A 21,115-nucleotide genomic window follows, 5' to 3' on the forward strand; every position below is an offset into this window, starting at 1 on the left:
TGCATTTTGGCCAGCTTCATTGCCTTCAAAGGCTGATGAAGGCGAGCTAGAACGACGCGAGGTTTTTGTTGTTGTTCTCCGACACACCGCGCAGTCTTCTTGCTTGGAGGGAATTTTCAAATTAATGATAGATGGTATGGAGAAGTGAGTGGAAGCTTGGGAGTTTGGAAATGGGATCTCGAAGGGTTCCAACAAGGTTAGTTTAACCCTTCATATCTAGACAACCAGCGATTATGCATGTTGTTTCAAAGAGTTCGTTCCAAAACGGGAACGAACGTGGACTACCGCTGACTACAGAGTGAGTGGGTGTTTGAACGTGTTGGTCCTGGAATGGGTGCGTGAGAGTGGGTGGCTGGGTGCGAGAGAAAGAGGGACGTTCAATTTCCGAAACACCCTAGAGCAAACATTTGTTATTTCATTTTGCAAAATCGAAGCCCATCTTCCTTCCTTCCCGCGGCTCATCAAGAGGGGACCTAAATTAACATCAGGATAAGCTGACGAGCAAGCTGCCTAGAAGCTATGATGGCGAGATTGGAGTCTGTTGATCGAGCACTTCGTCATAACTTGTATAGCGTGTGTGAGTGTGTGTGTGTGCGTGTGTGTTTGTGTGTGAGTCCCAATCACTTTTTGAAGCTCATTAATGGTTTACTGTAAACTTTCCGTCCTCGTCTCTTCACCTTGTGGCCAGACTCAAACTTTTGAGCGAGGTGTGTCATGGTGGTTTTGTCAGTCAAACTCAGGGACTTCTTTCTTACTTTCCAGGGAGGGGGGGTACTTGAATCGCGAGGAGACCACTTCTCCTGGTCCTCACCATCACCATCATCATCATTTAGACTTGCCCTCTAATCAGCCATCGACGGGTAGGTCATTGAGAGGCTTTCTAGTTATCAGGTCGTAGTGATCGCTTCATTCCAAGTACGCTCAACTCCGCCTGGACCAACAAAGTCGTAAACCATTGGCAATGCAAGTGTAATGGTTGTACCAGAGACCAGCGAACTCACTCACTCCCTCACGCACTAACTAACTAAATAACCCACCCACCCACCTTCCTACCAGCCAACAAGCTCTCAATTTCAAAACAGGGAAATGCTTGCTAAGGTGGTGTCGGTTTGCGTTTTCAACAGAGGCTCTCTCGCCGCTTTGCTTGGTTGGTTGCTGGCTCACTTGCTTGTTGAGTGGGTTGCACTGCTCCTAGACCCCAGAATGCCTTCCTATAAAATCAATAATTAAAACATTAACACGAGATGGAATCCGGCTTGTTCCATGTGTAAGGAAACACCGAAACCCACGAGTACTAGAAGAAGCAGCCGTCAGATGGCCAAAAACAGAAGGAGACGTTGTATGAGGGCTGTAGTGCGAACGAACTGCGAAGGTTTGCTTGACTCTATGTATACTAGCAGGACGCTTGAAATGGTAAGAGCAAGTTGGAATGAAAAGGGAAGAGTAGAAGACCAAAAAGAAGAAGTACCCCGAGAACCACCACCACCACTACCACCGCCATTGAGGCTGTCTCTAATGGGAGCCGTCTCTGGTCTTCTTTCCTTGTCTTCCTCTTCTCCGTCTTCCTCTCCCTTTCATGTATCGAGGCTTTCCAATAAACTAAAAAGAAGCTATCAATGACGGGGGTTTAATTAATGGAAGCGTGTCTAATCCCACGGCTCTCTTGGAAGAGACTAAAGAGCAAGCCAGACACACACCCGAGCTGTAATGCAGCAGCTGCCTTCTTCCAAGATACAACCAAAGATATGGTCTCAGCTCACAAGAGATGGATTAAAATTTGTTGCCCATTTTGAAGAAAGAAAGGCGCGTTTCCCAAATGAAACGACACTACACGCACGCACGCAAGCACAAACCCATAGCCCAAGGATCTCAGCGTAGAAGTACACTACTACGGAGAGTACGTGGCGCAAACGATGCGCACAAGAAGGGGGAGATCATTGGTTTGTTCCCAGCATGTACGACAAGGGTTGCTTGGAGAAAGTCTTTTGCTTGAATTGGCAATCTATATTGGGAGCCTCCATCTCCGTCGTGTCATGTTTCGTCTCTTTCCATCCATTCACAGGGATTTTATGACTTGTCGCATTCTTGTTCACTTTTCTTTTGAGCCTCACAAAAGATTGACTTGTTTTATACCATCGTTTTCTCTTGTATGGAAATTAGCTTAAAGGGCTGATCTTCTCGCAGGGATTCAAAATAAAAAGTATGCACTACGCCATGATAAAAGACGGCATGAAGAGCAGGACAAGATCAAGTAAGGCACTGGCTAGTCGGCCTCTGTACAGAAGATGTGGATCCCAGACAAGAACACTGCGAGAGAGAGTATCGTGCTTTATCGAAGCATTCGCATGTGGCTAAAAGTTCCCAGAGCTCAATGAAAAAGGCTTTGGGAAACCATTTGGGCCAATTCTAAGGAGTTCATTTGGCTGACTTTGATGTTGGCTCTGGTGGAGCAGGAAGACAAAGCATTTTATGATTGCTTTGTTTGGCAAGTTTGCCTCCTTATAATTCACCTGGATTCTCTGCAACTAATTACTGGGGCGAACTTGCGTGTGTTTCTCTGGCTTCGATCCTTGTTCTCGCTTCTCATTTAGAGCAACCATGAAAGAGCACCCAGTCACCAGTAAGGTACGGAATAGTACAGCAATAGAACCAGCCACTACTTCGACGACTCATACTATCCAAGGGCTCTTAGGATCAGGTGGTAAAAAGTCAATCAATCGCATGCACTACGACAAGGTACACTAAAGACCAGGAAACAAGAGGGAGAACATTCAGGATCGAGGGAAGAGGAACAGAAAGAGAGAGAGAAAGAGAGAGAGAGTGAGAGAGAGAGCCTCACCAAGGCTTCTTCGTCTTTTCGTCTTCTTCTTGGTCTTCAACCACGCCAATAGACGACCTGTTCCAGTGCCAGTTGTACGTAGTACTACACTCATTTGCCGCTTGAAACTCGTGGAACCACCAACCATTGTCAATCAGCTAAAAGGGGAAACCAAAGGGTGGAGTTGTGCCGTTGGACCCGGATGGTTTGCTTTTTCATGACTACTTTTGATAATGAAAGACCTCGCCAATGCCATAATCCACAAACCCCCAACCACATGCACTCAGATACACACCGACAGTCAGTCACACACTCCCATGCCTCGAGCTCCTCTCCCGAGTTTCGATGATTATTGATAACGGCTAAAATAACAGGGTTCGCCATTCTTTTCACTGCTTCCTCGCAGCCTTTCCTGGTAGCCCCTTGGGTGCCGTTCCAAGGTTCCAATGGTGCTTCCTCTCAACCCTACTCATGTTACCTCCCCACATTTTCGAGGTGATCATGAAGCGAAGATCTGGCACATAATAACAGGGGTTTAGCACTTCACGGACAAGAGCCAGGGTGGTTCGGACTGAGCATGTACCTAGCCCCGGCTTTACGAGGACGTGCCTCCGGTTCACATTATCAACCTAGAAATCTAAGGAGTGGATCAGACAGAGAAAATCGCTCAAAGCCCAGCAGATCTTTTGTGAACTACGATTGCTTCTCTCTGTTCGTGACAAATGAAGCAAAAGTCGATCAAAGCACTTGTGTCTGTCTGTCCATCGCATTAGACGATATATTAGTGTGTGGATATGTGAGTGTGTGTGTGTGAGTGAGAGACAGAGAGAGAGAGAGAGAGAGAGAACTCGAGGGAGTGAAAACGAGGGAAAGAAGGGCAGACCAATGCCCATTTCTACCTCAGAGCCATACACCACCACGAGCTTCGAGCACCAAAAGCAGGGATGGCGGTTGATTTTGGCACAAAAGGACAGCTCAATTGAATTGATCCCCTCGACCTAATGCTCCAATATGGGCTCTTTCTCTCATTGTACGTACTCAACCACAATTGTATATCATGCTCCTATCGGAGGGCTTGTGTACAGACGACGAAGTCTGCTGGTGATATCTAGCCGATTGGTCCTACACGGATTTGAGGTTTTCTAAAGTGATCTCTTTTGTGCATACTCTTCCTTCCTTCTTTCATTCCCTCCATTCATTGTTCGATTGAGAGGATCGGACCCACGGCGTGTGCACTGTCTGATATCAACACAAATCCATCACTTCGGACCCGATGAAACGAATGGAAACCCAAACTCACCCAATCAAATCATTGTTTGTCTTCATCGATGGGAGATTGACAAATCACATAATTCAAACTAGTTGTTTGTACTCAAACGAACACAACTGAGCATGGACCCAACGAGGGGCTTACCTATGAGAGAGGGGAAAACATGGTAAGAAATGGGTTGGCTTTCAATAGGGGGCATTGACAATGCGACAAGGATATCGGTATATTGATGGTAAGAGCAAATACGACGTCTTCTACCAATAGAATAATCGACCATTCTCTCCCCCTTACATACAGTGTTCCGCCCAAGCCTCAATACAGGACTAATGCTCTTGACTCTTGATCGGAATATGGATCACCCAAAGACCGAATGTAAATAATGGAGAATGGGAGTATGGATAATTGTTGGATCAACACGACCCGACCGACCAACACTCAGAAATCAATAATGAATACGCGATTCCGGGCGACTTTACGTGGAGAAAGCCGGATGATCCCATTTGGAAACTTGGATCCATCTATTAACCTGTATGCAACAATGAGTACCTAGCTTTTGTCGCGATTGTAGCGCAATTTTGAGAGCTCGCTTCTAAAGTGCGCTCAGCGAAGGCTGCTTTCGTTAAGCACACCAATTATGGTCATTTAGAAATAATCCATGGGATTGGTTGGTTTTGAGAGGTTTGCAAGCCATATGCTTTTGTATAGCAATGAAATGGGGGGGACAGCATTTGTTAAGACAATAGCTACCGCTCATTGATATGCATTAATGTGACGAGAGGCACGCTAATTACTCTCACATTTTGTAGTAGCATGTCTGATACGCCATGGAGGAAAGGCCAGTTTTGTGAAATGGAGGGTTTTCCAATATATCCGAAAATCAGGTCTCTCGTTCCCGAGCCCAACCACCATCCATTATGGAGCAATTGGCCATTCCGTCATTGGCATCCATCTTGGTCAATCAAGTACCTTCAATCTCTATGGAGATGACAGGATCGAGCCAACGGAGAGGAGACGTCCCAGCTATTGGAACCCGTTCGTCCGTTTTTTTCGATCACCAACCGGCTGGAGACGACGGAGGAGAAGATGAAGGCCAGAAGGACTTATTGGACTTGCTCCCAGTTTGGGGTAGCCCGCCCAGTCAATGGCGGGAGTCATTCGATAAAAGAGTCCCTTCGCTTTCAAGCCATCTCTCATTCGGTAATCGTTCAATCTTCGAAAATGAAGACGACCACCATCACCAGCGACTCCCGAATCATGCTCGACCTCTCTCTTTCTCTCTCTCTCTCTCTCTCTCTCTCTCGCTCCCTGATAGTGCTACGAGCTTGTGTACTAGAATGGCAGTGAAATGGTGGTGGCCTCCAATATTGCTTTTGCCTCCTTCTATGGTTCTGGAATTGATCAGAGGGCCAGAATTTCTCTTGATGGAACACTGCGGCAAATTTCCCCCTTTTCATCTACCCATGTGTGTGCGTGTGAGTGAGTGAGTGCAGAGCTCTCGTTCACTGGACTAGGGTCGCTCTATTTTGCTTTTGACTTCCGCTCCCACCACCAACAAATTCTCGACCATCATCAGACGTAGGCATTCAATCAATGGCTCCCCAATCAATGGCATGCTTTTTGCTAGTCTACTGCATTCTCCTACGAATACTGGACCCCTTCGATCTAGAAGAGGGCTTCGGGCTGGTGATGGTGGCGTTGGCGGTGGCGATGGAAGAGTATTCCTACATTACTATACGAGGACCCAAGAGGCAACGTGAAATGAGGATGATTGTAAGGCAAAAGGGGATAAAAGCCGGAGCAAAAACTATGATATGGCAAAAGTATCGTGAGGAATACCAAAGAAACAAAAGAGGGATCAGAAAAAGCCTCGTCGAGGCGGGGGTAAACACAACATTGGGGCCAGCGGAGAGGAGAGCACAACCAGTACCTCACATGATCCTTTTTGAGCTCTCTTTTTGATGATTGAGATCCACGATGGATTGGGGATTTTTCGTCCTCTTCTCACTCTCACTCAAAGGCTATGAGGATCGGCTGAGTTCGTGAGCATTGAGAAGCCATTGGGATGCCGTCAATCATCGGTCTCTGTGCCATTGGAAACCCCTTTTACTCGAGTGCCTGGATAGTCTCAAAGGATCAAAATGCCGGAATGTGGGCTCAAACGACGTATTGTACCAACAGGACGTCCGACCGTCCCTCCGTTGGTCTTTGATTGACCAAGAGAGCTCCTGTCTAGAATTTTCTATGAAATTTGGACTTTGGTCGCACAGCGCACATCCAAGCTAAAGGAAAGAGCCCGAAGGGGGACTTTTGTCTCGCAATCATTCACCTACAACCAAGAGCCACCGGGAAAATGTCCTAAACATCATCTCGTTTTGCACAGTAATTGTACTCCGAAACACGACAGAGTTAAGATGCTGACCACAGATTTTCCACTTGAAGTCACGGAAATTGATTGGCCTACAGTATTATCTTCTGTCCCCAAAATTTAGTTCATCTCCTCCATCCAATATTTGCTTGCCAGACTCTGGCTGTTGTTTTTTTACGTAGGAAATCCAATGGAAGTTGAGGGAAAAGCTGCTGGCTGGCCTGAGGCTTTCCAAACGCTCGCTGATCAACGAGAATTTTAATTAGGAAATGAGCCAGGGGTGAATGAATTGTCAGCCACCAGCGAACCATACGTGAGTGGATATAGGCAAGCCAGCTTACATACATTGCTGCTGTCAAGGGTTGGTTTGATGATGGCATCAGCTTGCCTTCATTAGCTCAGCTATGTGTGAGTGAGTGTGTGTGTGTGTGTGTGCTCAATGGAACCAGTTTGTCAGGGGAATATTGATTTGGACAAAAAAAGCCAGATTCGTTTGAACGATCGGCGACTATTTGCCAAAGTTCAACGTGACTCATACGAAGACATTTTTGCTCTCCATCACAATAGAAAATGTATTATACAGCGTACATAAAGTAAAGGATCGAAATTAACTACACGTCTTCAATTCTGCCAATGGTTGTTTTATTGACATTTCTGGAAGCGGACGTTAAGGTATGGAATGGTGTGCAATGCCTACATGGTGAGCTGCAAAGTCTGTTTGAACTTTTATGAATAGGCCTAAATGGAGATGGACCCGACTTAAAATATTCCCACTAATCATGTATTTTTGCTTGCATGAAATGGCAATGACAATGGCGTGAATTAATGCATCCTTTCAATTGATTAGTAAGCTTACATGTGCACCAATTTTAATGGGTGACTGCTGGACAGACAAAAGGCATATTTCTGGAAATTGATTGAGAGGAGAGAATGTGTTTCGAGAGAGGGAAGCTAAGAGATCACCACTAGTTTCAGTCCAGTGATTCCGTCGTAATTAGAGAACTTGGAAGGAAAAAAGCGACGCAATTGCGAGTGTGAATTGTCTCCCATTGCATTCAAGAGTCAATGGCCATCGAGTGATTTCAATCCCGTGATTTTCATGATCAATGCTTTGGAGCCAAGTTTCACTTCACAGCTTTTTTTGCCATGAAAGGATTATCGTATTGTATGTGCCACGGCTGGGGTGCGAGTACATATGCATATATGTAGTACTGTAGTCCACAGCTTATGGCTGCTAGCTTATGGCTTCGAGCGAGACAAAGTGCAGAAGGAAACTTGAGGAGACCATTCGGAGACAAAGACAAAAATCCTCCCATTATGGACAAATGGGATAGAATTTGTAAAAAGTTTCAATCAATGAGACAAAGACAAAACAAGTTTGGAATTAAAAGGGGGAGGGAAATGTCGGCGAGGAGGGGGAAATCGGAAAATCCACAAACCCTTGGCTGTACCGCATAATAGTAGAAGATGGAGACCTTGTATAACCCTCATTTAACGCTCTCAAATAAAAGTTGGTGGTGTAAGTGAGGGTCTCAAACGGGGACAGGATTGACATGCAATGGCCATTTATTCTCTCTGTCTTTGGTGAGGCATCCTTTCTTTTGCAAGCTTACAACGCCAGTTTCACTTCTTCAAGTCAAGTTAAGCTTGATCAAAGACGAAGAATGGAACAGGAAGAACTGAATGGAAATCGACAACCACTAAACTTGCATTGTCTCAAACAAAGGAATGGAAATGGGAGATGGATGACTAATGACGACGATTTAGTGAGCGTTTGAATGGAATCAGATATGACAAAACGACAAGCGCGAAAACTTTCCTGCGAATCCACCTCGCCTTCCTAATGAACCTTTCCCAGAGCTCCTCTCTTGTTCGTATCAATCGATCTTTGGCATTAAAACAACCCTATTCAAAGGCAAGATTGACGATCATAATAAAAGAATATGCTCCTCGCCACCAGAAGGGAAGGAAAAGGTGACTTTCACGAGTTCCAAGTCAGCACTAGTATGAAGTCTTCTACGTATTCATTGAATAGCTACGTAAAAAGTACCAACTGCTTACAGCAAGCCTCGATGATGGTTAAGGAGGAAAGGAAAGGGGTGCAAAACTTTCCATGAATTTGTGATCACTACCAAAGTACTCGCAAGTTTACCCCATCCAGGCGACAAACTGCTTGGTGGTTTCTCAGTTTCTCACCCTAACCACCCCCCAGAAGGTACTTAAACAAGATTGGCCGATAATCATCCCTCTATTGAAACATCGAAGCTTCTTTTCACCTTTTGGAAACAAGTTCAAGTGTTTGCCCTCAAAAAGGGCCCATTGATGTAATGCTCGATAACACGAGTTGGGTCTCTGTCCTATGCTTTTTACTATTCCCTCTGATCAACCCGACCCACTTACTTAATGGGAGCACCCCGCAGAGAAAAGAGGGTGAGACCGATTTATTATTGCTTCTCTTCTCAATTCAGTTATATCAATACAACAGGCCGAATGAATACCAAACCAGTCTGACTGGTTGGCTCTCCTCTCCATTTCTCTCTTCCTCCTTTTCTGTCAGAGCTCATCGAGAGCCTGGCGAGTCATAGAGGGAGGAAAAGGCCTCCTTACAACTACAACAGCAGCAGCAACAACAACAACTACAAGAGTATCAGCAATGGCACTCCTAAACCCAACGCCAAACGCGACAGAGGCTGGCGTGGTAAGACTCCTTCTTCTCTTTTCCCTCTTCCAGATGAGTTGATGCCTCATCCAAAGCCAGGGAAGAAGAGGAAGCAGCTGCTTGCTGCACAGATGCCAATTGTCCGGGGTTGATGATATTTCACCGATCACAGCCATGTAGGACAAGTACAATTGCTGGCCGGCTTCAGCCACTCATCCCACTCATTTGAATGTTCTTGCTCATTGACATGATTTCGTGAATGAGGTTCGCTGGCTTTTACGTGCCATGTTTTCAGGATGTTTTTGAGCCGAAGATTGCCAGTAATTATTGCAAAAAATCAACGGCTCAAGTTATTAGTGACTCGTGAAATATCAGATTGTCATTTATAATCATGCCACTGGGATCCGATCGCGGTGTTTTTGTCCATCATCGATTTGTTATTGCCTGTCCGTAGCTCAGAAATGACAGTAATTTCAAGCCAAGCCACCAAAACCTATAAATCCAGCCCATTTTATGCATTACAACCGCCCCTGACACACGCACGCATTCAGAGCACAAGACTGGCAAAGAAGTGGGTCGATAATTACTGTGATCGGACCGATATTGTGCAAACTTCGAATCAGAGCTCCTAAAACCTTTCTTCTTAATGGCCCAGGATACTGCGGGGTGGTCGGGAAATAATTCAGTTTCTCACACAAATCCTATTCCTTGACAAGGTACCAAATTGAATGCCATCGAAATTAATAAAATGCTTCCTGTTTGACCCACCATGTATAGCATGTGCTCGGACCTGATTACACTAACCTCTTGTCCATCAGACAAGGGTGAGTAAACGAACGTCGTTGGATCTGTCTCTCGTGATTGGAGTGCGTTAATAAAGCCAGCAAGAAACCAACATACTACAGCACGGAAAGGGAGGGCAGATATCCAAATTACTGATTGCCTGACATTATCTGACTTTTTCTGTGCAGAAACAACGTCCAAAATACAAAAAAAACCTCAGTTGATTGAATGGTCCGAAACTTTTCCTTGATTAGTGATGGAGTTTAGTTACAGGTATTGATTCATAAGTGCACTGCGCGGTTTGCTTTCCCTTTCCTCGATTTAAACGCCTCCGTGTCTATGCACTATGCACACCACTACTTACTACATACTTACATAGTTATTTCTTCTTATAGTTAACACATTGTAGAGGACAAATCATTTCTCAATTCTAACGATAATGGTTCCAGGGAAAACAAATCGTTACTCGATATTAGCACCAAATAGAGACGTATCGGTCCTTTTGTTTGCCTTGATGTTCCCTATCTACAAAATGATTCAATCTGTCAATAAATTGAAATATCGGCTCGCCATTCAAAGGAAGAAAGAGGGAGCCTTTACAAATCAATTGATAGAGGAAGACAAGGGCTAAAATATTGCACATCAAAGCTGTTCTTTGCATTGGAATTTGTTTATTGACCCCGGAGTAATGGGTTATAATTAAAACCCATCGTCGAGTGAAGCGGGAATTCGCCTTTCTTAACATTCACTTGACAAAATAGTCGTTCAACAATATCTGATGGGTGTCTACTTTCAAGTTCATCTGAGGATTTCTACCCATTACCTCTAAACAATGCTCTGATCACAAACTACGAAAGAAGCGTTGAAAGTGGATTCCCTCTTGCGGTTGAATGTTCTCAAGGAAAGTGAGGGTAGATCCAGTGCTCTTTCAGTGTTTTAGCGCATGAGGGAGTGCATAAACCAATTCTTGACTAGACTTCCTTCAGACATCAGGGTAGCTCGAGTGCATGGGCATGCCTGTCTGTACCAGTGGCCTGGGCCTGAAATTACAACCCTTAACCACAAGAACATGCATGCCACACTTACTTTACTACTGGAAAAGTGTACAGAAGAGTAATACAAAGTACGCACCATCAGAACTCCCCCCCCATACAAAGGCACCGAGTAATTGTTTTTTGGTTCTCCTCGCTCTGGGCCAGTGTTTTTTTGTTCGATGTGATCCCAATCAACTTCCTTCCATGTCAAATTTTGCAATCACAGGGGCATTAATTTGTCAAAGTGAATGACTTTAGGATGAATTGGCCTCAGTCAGCCACATTCATATTGATATTTGTACGTAGGTACAACAACTACAACAACCGTGGGGGTCGAGGCACAAGTGTTTGGCCGACCAGTTGGAGGGACCGTGGAAACTTGCAATGCCAATCCCAGATTCAAATCAGTTTTATGGCTAAATTTCCAGGTCTCCCTGGCTTGTGATCATCTGGGTCAGAGAACTCGGCGGGAAATAGAGAAGTAGAAGAGCGAACAATACGTAAAGGCAGATAATACACCTTGAAAAAACGTGAACACCTCGGGAACGATCGGGCTCATTTTCAACATAGGCGCGGACGGCAGTGTTGGGTATATAGGTGCTTAACAAACGTAACGTAAAAAAGAGCAACGGTTGATATTAAAAACAATGTGTCAATCTTATCGTTCTGTTCAATCAAGGCCAATCTGTTGAAACACGCATTCATCATCATAACAGTAGGATAGTCGTCATACGAAGTGACGCAGTTACGGATAGAGCGTTTGAGACCACCTAATCCGAATCAGAAGATGAAATAGAGGAAAAGGAAAGCCGCAGAGTTCGGGATCTCGAAATCCCGCAAGTTTTGGGTGGTCAATATGATTCAGCGCCTGAAGATCAAATGTTGCACGTGAACTGATCTGCTGGAAGGCACAACGTTGAATCTGATTGATTTTACACTCTAAGTCAACAAAGGCAACACTTGAGGAGGGAACACGAAAGGGAAAAGAGAAGCTGGAGAATGAAAAACTTCTGATTTTGGGGTGCGCCGAAACCCACAAGGGATCGAGGTCCAAAATAAACATTCATTCTCAGCTTTCATCATCATGTCAAACACCTTTGATCAAAGATGATGTTAAAATATAGACTAACGAAATTGGTAGCTTTTAATTTCATGACAGTTCGCCTTATTTTGGGGCGAATCGCGTGGCTAGAAACCCAGACATGTTGCTCATATGAAATCATGTATTGTAGTGGAAGGGAAACGGCTCTCTAAGAATCAGCAAGCTCACTGACTCATTCGTGTCAATATCGGCTAATAACAGCACTATAAGATCGATCTGTTGTCCGAGCAATCCCCTCCAGACCAGCCATTCCAAAGCAGCCTGTTCGCCCAAGAATGGCCACCAAGAGCGGTCGTCGAGCCCACTGGTTGACTGCCACGGCGAGAAATGTAGGTTGTTGTAGTTGGTGTTGTTGTTTGTTGACTGGCTTCAGTAGAGCAACCAACCAACTACCCACCAACCCATCCAGACGTGTGTACTAATCGTCCGAGGGGATAGAAGAGGAGCCATCGATGAGGTTAGACTAATTCTGTCCCGGATCGGTTAATTACGGGTCTAATTAAGGGAAAGGTCTTGCCTCAGCTTTTCCCTCATCGAAGTGTCTATCAATATTGACTGGTGAACGACGAGGGACTACTTTATTATGAGACAAACGTGGAGGGTTGTGTTAACTAAGTGGTCTTGGATAAAATGAAAATGAACTTATGCCAAAGAGTGCATGCAATACTAGCCAGAGGATCCTGAAGATTCTCCCTTTGAGGATCCTTGGAATATATCTTGGAGTTGTTGCATGCATTAAAGATGATGAGACGCTGGCAAGCTCAAGGAAAAGCCCCGTTAGCGTTGTTCACTGTTTCTCGCTCGGCCGACCCGACCCGATAGGCTGATATTGACAAGGCTATCAATATAATCTGGTCTCCTTTCGCCCATGTGTGCCATCAGCAATACTCCCAAGAATAATAATGGGTGGTAGGATGAAAGAAAAATGAGTCTTGTCTGAAAGTTGCATGGGGGAGAAAAATATTGACAGATCAACTGTCGAACGTGTTCCAAAGAACTTGGTCATACTCTCCAGAATGAGCAGTGCTCGACCAATATCCTCCCCGAGATCAAGAAGACATGGGGCGAGAGAGATGAAAAATGAACCACGTCTCAAAGTGAGAAAAATGAGAACACCCGAGGAACCAGGAGCCACCACGATCCCTTCAACCAATGCGAATTGGACTAGGAAATCTCGTTGGATACCGCAGGTTTAGGAAACAAGGTGGTAAGAGTGATTGCCGATTGGTCATGTAAAGAGGTTCAACTTATTCAAGACACCAGCTATTCCCTTACCTACTACACATGAATGTATCAGAAACTTTGTGGCTTCGTGGCGAACAATAAAAACAGTCCATTGATCTCGTCAAGTACCAATTGACTGACTGCCTGCCAGACTAACTGACTACAAACATATACATATATCCATGCCAGTTAGAATTGACAAGCTGTTACGACAAGTATTGGTCATAAACCGAATAAATCAAGCCAAGGGCTCCACGACAAATTGGAATTGCAGCGATTCGAGCGCAGCCCGAGTGAGTGCATAAATGGTTCCACTAGTCAATTTGTTGGACCAACAACCACGGGATTGGTTCGCAAGGAAAAGCCACTGCTGCGACCATTTGGTCAACAACAACAAGTATTACATACAAGAGGCACGCCGACCAACCCTCAACTCGTTCGCCAACTTGATGGCTCAACCGAGGAGCGAGGAGCAGGAACCAACGGGCGGCTGACGTTTTCTCTGGTCAATGCACAAGCTCAATAGCAAATAAGATTGGTTTTTGTGGCTAATTCAGTGTGCAAATACGAATGGCAATATTGCCTTTCAAAGCGCAAACAAAACATTTAGGGCTTTGCCTCGGAGCTATTTTGGAACCCCCCCCCCTCCTCATAAACCTGCCATGGACATGGATCAGCATTCAGCTGCTTGTAGCTGCTGCCCAAACCCAATCACTGAAATCCCCCAAGGATTTCAAACTAATCGAGTTTCTCGCCAATGCCTACCTTTTGAAGTGCATGCTGCAATCGTCTGGCAATGTCCTCGCTCCCCGACGTAGTGGATGGAGGTGGTGTTCCACCCTCCGAGGTCTGGGCGTGGTTGTTGGAGGAGGGCGGCGAACCCGAGCTCAATGTGAGTCTCGCGGCTGGAGCGGGATTGATGGCTGTCTGCATCACAGTCGATGGCTGTCAATTCTAATAGTTCAAACAAGCACCACAACACATTGCTTAGAAATGATGATGCTAATGCCTCTCTTAGGGTCTGATCACCGGGTCCGAAAGAGTCACTATCCAATTTGGAGTGCGCGGGGTTGTTCTGGTTCACTATTGGGTTGGAATCAAATCCACCCTCAGAATTGGTGGCTGGTGGTGGTTTTTTTCCAAGTTCTGAAGTGTGAAGAGGCGATTGATTCCCAAGACAGGATATGTCAATGGAATATTATGAATTAAGGCTTTCAATATTGCTCTGTCCGACCTCACGTCTCGGAATGGACTGGTAGTGTGGGTGATTGCGCGCGCCCTCCCTCGTCAATCGCTCTCTCCTCTCCGGGTGTTGTTCTGATGGGGTCCCAGTCGATCGAGCTATCATTAATCGGGACAGAGAGCTCTGATCGAAAAGAAGCGATCGTTCCGTCGTCGTCCTCGTCGTCGTCGCCGGCGCCTTCGTCGATTCTTCCTTTTGTGGCGCCCTTGATCACTCACCAAGCTCTTCCTTCCTTCGTTCGGTCGTTCGGTCGTTCGCCCGCAATCTGCTGCACGGCGATGGTGGTGATTGCGGTCCTGGTGAGGCTGATGACGGTGCAGCGTCCCCTGCGCTCTAGATCAGCTCCTTCTCTATGTCGGGCTGTGAGGCCCGAGCGCAGCTTCAGCTCAGCCTCTCTGCCACCGTGAACTCTATCGACCGCGCTTGAGAAAACGTCAGCGGACATTGACGAGCCTGACGATGATCGGCCAGAGATCACACCCCATGCCATCTAGCGTCGAACTGGCCGAACTAGGCGTGCGCTAGGCTCACGATGAGTGAGTAATAAATCTTAATTCTTCATTTTTTTTCACGTTGTGACAAATTGGCATGAACACTCGCAAACTTGAGGTCGTTTAAGAAAGGAAAATGATGGGAAAGGGAATTTGCCTCGAAATAACGAATTTCTACCCTGTCCATGAATGAGTTTTACAAATCCCGGGGGCATATGGATGAATTTGCGGTAAATCTGAGATGTCTTTAATGAGGTACTGCTGAAGAAGAGTATTTTTTGTAGCATACTAACTTACTTTGGACTTCATGACTCGACCTTAATGAAGAAATGGCAGGTTCACCATGAAATGCGCCTTTTTGTGCAGTTTAACTGTCGGACGACCCCCAAAAAATACAAGCCATTTCTTAGTCCAAAGAATAGTTTGCCATGCCTCGACCAGAACCTCGAGAAGGGGGGGGAGGCAATGCAATGCATGTAACGCATTTGTCTGCAAACAAGATGGAAGAAGACCCTTGAAATTGCCCAGAAAGGAAATGAAAAGTGAAGGGTGGAAAAACTTCCAGTCAACGAGCTCTGAGCCATAGGCAGCTATCTATCTATTTGCTACTACCGTAACTCTCTAGCTCAGGTTCTCTTGAGCCCGTACTCGTTCGTTGAGTTTACGTTATATACCTATTGCTAGGACTCCGACTCTGACTCCTACCGACGACACGAACCTTGCCTTCCCTTGAGTAACTTTTGTCTCACTTTTACACAGAGCAACAGGAAATTGTCTTCCTTCGCTGGAACGAACTAATCCATGAAGCTCTGACATAACGGCGACAACGGGGGAACTCGAGTCCTCATCGTCAATTTTAGTACTAGCATATACCGTATATGTACTGTATAAAGGTGGTACTCGCTCCTCGCGACAATCAACTGGATGAGCCTGCTTGGAACAATGGTCTGACAGCCACGGTCTTTTGTTTCACCTGATAGATTGAATGTCTGAAGGTCATTCATTTACTCCTCATCCGCACAATAAATAGACTTTCCCTTACCCCCCTCCTCCAACCCCCTACTTACTCGATTCCACTGCTAGTCCGCTCTCCTCTCTCTTCCTTTCCAATCGAACGCTCGTTCGCCTCTCCGTCTTCTTCCAATAACCGATCACTCGAGGCGGAGTTTCAGCATCATCGGTTCCTGATCGGCTCGACCCGGGTCTCGCTCTCAATGGACTGATTGGAGGGGGTGCGCCGAAGAAGCCTGTGTCGCTCCTCTCTTTCGAGTTCCCTGCCCAGATCACGGACTCGGAGCAGGCAGCAACCCCCCAACTTCTCTTTCCCTTTCTCAGGGTCTGGGTTTGTCTCTAGAGGGGCGTCGTCCTCGTGCTGCTCCGCTCGTTGGGCCCTCCTCCAATACTCGAAGATTGCCCGTCGAACTCTGATTGAACGAGAGCCAATAACCGATCACTGATCGAGTGTGACGGCCCGCGGCGCTCGCTCTCGATCCGAGTTTGGGGGCGTAGTTTGGCAACTTGCTCGAGCGTTCGGGAACGAAATTGGTCGAGATTGATTTCCAAGTAAAGACGGAGTGAGTATGTAGGGTCGGGTGGGGGAAGGACGAAAGCTGAAGAGCAATAGTAGACTTGAAAAAGTCTCACAGTGTTCATAAATGTTTAATTGGTGATAATAACAATTACACGCAATGTGCAGGAAGCTCACGAAAATAGTGGCAATGTATGTGGTGGAAGTACATTGTGGGTAGGTGAATTTGTGTGAACGGAGGAGAGTGATGGCTAGCGTATGGAGACAATCAATAATGGCTTTACGCTCGGTTGATACGAATTACTTAACGATTATGACTTTCCAGCGAACACGTAAAAGCTTGGCCGGTAATTTCATCGCTGCCAATGACTGCCTAGTAGTGAATAAGTGAATGAGTGAGTGAGCAGCAGTCCCACAATTGGTCTACTGGCTTTGTGTCTTTATGCCGGTTTTTTTTCATTTATAGTGTGCACACTCCAATTCACAGAAGGCGCCTGGTCCCTGTTAAGTTCATAGATTGGACACATCGCATTCTGAACGTTGGGTAAATTACAGGGCAAATAAACCGTAATCGACTTCCATTGGAACAAGCGATGGGACCACGTGTAAATGATTGACAAATATGAATAAACCGTGTTATGAAAACTGGGAGGGCTTTGGTTGATAAATATTGCATATCGGATCACCTATCATGACGAAATACCACTACCTCATACGTGCTAGCCCCAAATTACCAATGTGTCCAACGAATTCAAGAATAGCTAACTTGAAATAGGGACCAATTCTCCTTTGAAATCTCAATTGTCCAGCCGTTGGTTCTCGTACCATACCCTGTATTGTGACCGTAACGTTGGGGAAACAACAACGTCCGCATCGGGGCTGACTGGTTCCCATGGTTGGTTCTTGTGGCCTGTCAATAATCCGAGTGTCCAGTTTTTGCTTTCACCTCCATTCGCATTTGAATATCCAACAATCATGCTTCTCATTGAACACCACTAGCCAACAGAGCAAAAGATGCGCCTAACCTGCATGCAGGACAATGTAGTACGTAGTACATCGCACATGGTAATGGGAGCGTAGTGGCAAGCTTCATCGAGGCGATAACCCATTCAGTGAATCTGCAAAAGCATTATCGAATTGTTCCAAATCTTTGGCCATCTGCATACGACGCTTCAACAATATGTATCGTGGAGGTTTTTTTTGCCAATCCTTCTCGCTCTCTCTTTCTCCCTTTCTTTCTTTCTCCCATGTGCCACTGACTGTCCTGAGAGAGAAGGAGAGAAGGAGGCCAAAAGGACTCCCTCGAGTCGCCTCTCTTTATAGCTGTGTGTACGTAGCACTCGTACGTACGTACATCGTACGTAAGAGTGTCTGTACATTTGCAATCACAAAGCCTAGCTTGAAAAGGGGTTGGTTCCCACCATGCAATGTGACCGGACCAAGTCCAAAGGCGATCAAAGTGATTTGCATGGACGTCCTTCAAAATGGATCGGATAAAAAGAGATTTGCCCAAGTTCAATGGTTGAAGCCGAAGTAGAAGAATAAGACTGACGGACTGCCTCTCACTCATAGTGAGCTTTTGCTAATACCGTTTCTAGATCCTACTGTCCTGCTCATAAGAATGGATGTACGTACACATATTCAAAATGATTCTCTCGCTGAGGGGCTGAAAAGAAGCCGTTGCTTAGTGTTCTAATGGACGCAGAACTTACGAACAACAATCGAGAGCGCAGATTGGCATTGATTCGAAGGATTATTAGCTCACGTGTGAAATGGACAATCGACAACCCTCTTTCGTTTTTGCCTGTGAATTGATTGAATGTTAGTGCTCTTCAAATGCTTCAGAAACTCATTTTGGCTCGATTTAACTTCTTTCGTGCGGTTCTTTTAGGACGATGTAGGCTTTGGTAGATGCCCTGATTGAGAGCCAAAATTGAAACTGGGTCTCATTCATATTCAAATTAATGAGGTCCCATACCTCAGTCAGCATTTGAATATCGACTAATTGCTGGCAGGTTTCCCGAATACAATATTGAAATCAGAGGCGAGATAAGGAGGGATTAGCGGATGAGGAGCGAAAAAGAGAAAGGAACACTTCAAACTCTGCCTTATCCATCCTGTATCTAACTAACTATCCATTCATCCGTCCATCCACCACTAAAGTTCATGTATATTCGGGTGAGTATCCTCGACATCAGAGCCTACATTCACTCAAACATATAGCCTACACACCTCTGATTTATCCAACTTCACTTAAGTACATCGGAGGCTCGCATCAATTCCAATTCAGGCAGTTGGTGATGAACGAAGCATTAAAATATGCAAACTAGATTGCCGCTATGTAAAATAGCTGGCACCCAAATCAGCTATACCAATACGAACATATATCGCTGCATATACTACTCTGCGAGGACAACCGATACAAAAAAACTGAAAGAGAAATCATCCCCAACGTCATCAGTCTGAGGGGAAACCAGTCTGCTGTACGTACGTTCTGTACATACTCACACATACGTATGTATGTATTCGCCGCATTAGCAGCATTCTTCAGGCGGTCGTAGTGCGAGAAGTGCACGCTATTCTGTCCTGTTTGCTTAACTCATTTCTTCATGGTTCATCTGATCAGTTGAAAAGCTAGCTAGCATCAGCCTCTGTATGAACTTCAAAGTCGAAGGAAGGGTGCCTACCTCTTTTAAATATAGCAGTAGTGAGTGCCCCTCTCTAGGAGACTGCCCGCAGATGCAATTTTTTGATGGGAAAATTGGACTTTTTTATTGGACAGCATGGGGTTGGCAGCCGTAATAGTGGTGCTCCTGCTTCGGCTGGCCCGTTCGGATTGATGCCTTTCAAATTAATTTATCGTTAATCTTTGTTAGGCGCCTCTTCGAAGCGAATAAGATTCGATTCACTTTTTGCATGAACTTTGTCCACATGGAATCCTGTACGGCGTACCTAGAACCGTGCTAAGGTAATGTTCGTACACGTTGGCAAGACAGATGATCGTCTTGCTTGATAGAATTCTTTATTCAAATCGTTTAACCGATGGGGCAGTCGGACAATTTAAAGGTGGTCCCTACCCAACATATTGGGTTATTTCGTCTCTGTTCAATAGTGTATCACTTACTTATTCCTCCAATATACCAAACAGGAATAGGAGCCCTTGTTGGGCCATGATCATTTACGGTACATTTCTGGTTAGAAATCATTCATACTCCACTCGCAATGGATACATCGGAAAATGTGCAAGTCATGCTAAAGTCATGGAACCCTCAAATGGAACCATCAAGTCTACCGAACGTCCGGACAAGGGTGGGATCGATTAGAAATTCTAGAAAGAGTCATTTAGAATTCAAAATCTTGGCTTTGAAGGAGAAAAACTCTCTAGTCATGTCACGTTTTGATGCTACATGCCAATGGAACAAATCTCGATTCCAGCTATGACTTCAGAATACTCCTTAAGCATCATCATCGTTATTATCATTATTGCTGTTCGCTTCTTTGTGATGTTCCTCTTGAGCTTGGTGGGATGTGGAACAATTGATCAACAACCACTCATCGTGGGGAGGACCCTCCGCGTTGCTTCCGTTCCAAATAGATCCAAGTTTTTGATTGTTCAGTTTCCTTTGAAAGTAGGTGGATAGATATTGTTTCTCTAATACTCACTGAATGGATCCGCCAAGGCAAATATTCCATGACAAATTGCCAGCTTCAATGCAATTGATTCAAGACTACGGGTTCCAATTTGAAAGACCATCATCTGAAGCTGTCAAATGGGCTTCTGATAACATGGCTCATTTGAAATTGCACCCGCAGCCACACCACCGCACCACCACTTCAACTATATTGACAACTGAAAGGGTATAATTTCATGGCTATTGATTTTTACACCAGCTCTTAAGACATTGGTCCAACTTGTTGGCTCTCTTATTTCATTTTACGCCACTTGAAAGACGAACTAAGTCCCAATGAATTGAGCTTGAGTGAAACTATGGATTACCCGATTCGCTGGTCATCGAGAATAGGAGGGGGGAGGGGTTAATCAACCACGATACGAATACATACGAGGGTTGCATTTTCCCTATGGATTCGTCTTCATTAGTCCAATCAAGCTTCAAATGCATTGCAAACTTTTTAAAATGCAACAAGCAGCAACCGATCGATTACAAACCCCACCATTCTGAAGATTGAAACGGCTCAATTAAAGCTTAAAACAGCGGATCCACTAGTAAATATCCGAGACCAAGAATTAAAATATCAGTAGCCCAGTTGTTGTTGAATTTGCATCAACCGCTGGCGACGCACTCATTGAGATGGAGCATTAAAAAAAAGCTCTAAATTAATTGATTGAACCATGGTTAGAAGCTACCAACTATCCGTTGGGCTTAAACTAGGTCCTTTCCTTGAACTGGTTTCATGTCTAGAACAAATCATAATTGTACTGGATATCCCCTTGTCAGAGAACGATAGAATTTCAACATAAAGGACATACTTAATTTGCACTTAGTATTGTATTATTAACAAATCAATGACTGATTAGAGTTTCATTAAGGGTTTCTGAATTGGCATTCATAAAATATTGTCGGTGGTCGTTATCCTTT

The 21,115-nt window shown here is 45.1% G+C and overlaps 1 protein-coding gene across 2 annotated transcripts in view; it reads right to left on the reverse strand.

The window, feature by feature from the left end:
• LOC131886769 (homeobox protein cut-like) overlaps positions 1–14,503 on the reverse strand; it is a 50,720-nt gene extending 36,217 nt beyond the window's left edge. For both annotated transcript variants that reach the window (XM_059235170.1, XM_059235169.1), the window contains exon 1: positions 14,021–14,503. In XM_059235170.1, coding sequence (XP_059091153.1) covers positions 14,021–14,188 — 168 coding nt within the window. In that variant the 5' untranslated portion in view covers positions 14,189–14,503. The remainder of the gene's footprint in view (positions 1–14,020) is intronic.
• Between the last annotated feature and the right edge of the window lie 6,612 nt (positions 14,504–21,115).

This window comes from Tigriopus californicus, chromosome 9 (assembly GCF_007210705.1).
Source record: "Tigriopus californicus strain San Diego chromosome 9, Tcal_SD_v2.1, whole genome shotgun sequence".
Lineage (NCBI taxonomy): Eukaryota > Metazoa > Arthropoda > Copepoda > Harpacticoida > Harpacticidae > Tigriopus > Tigriopus californicus.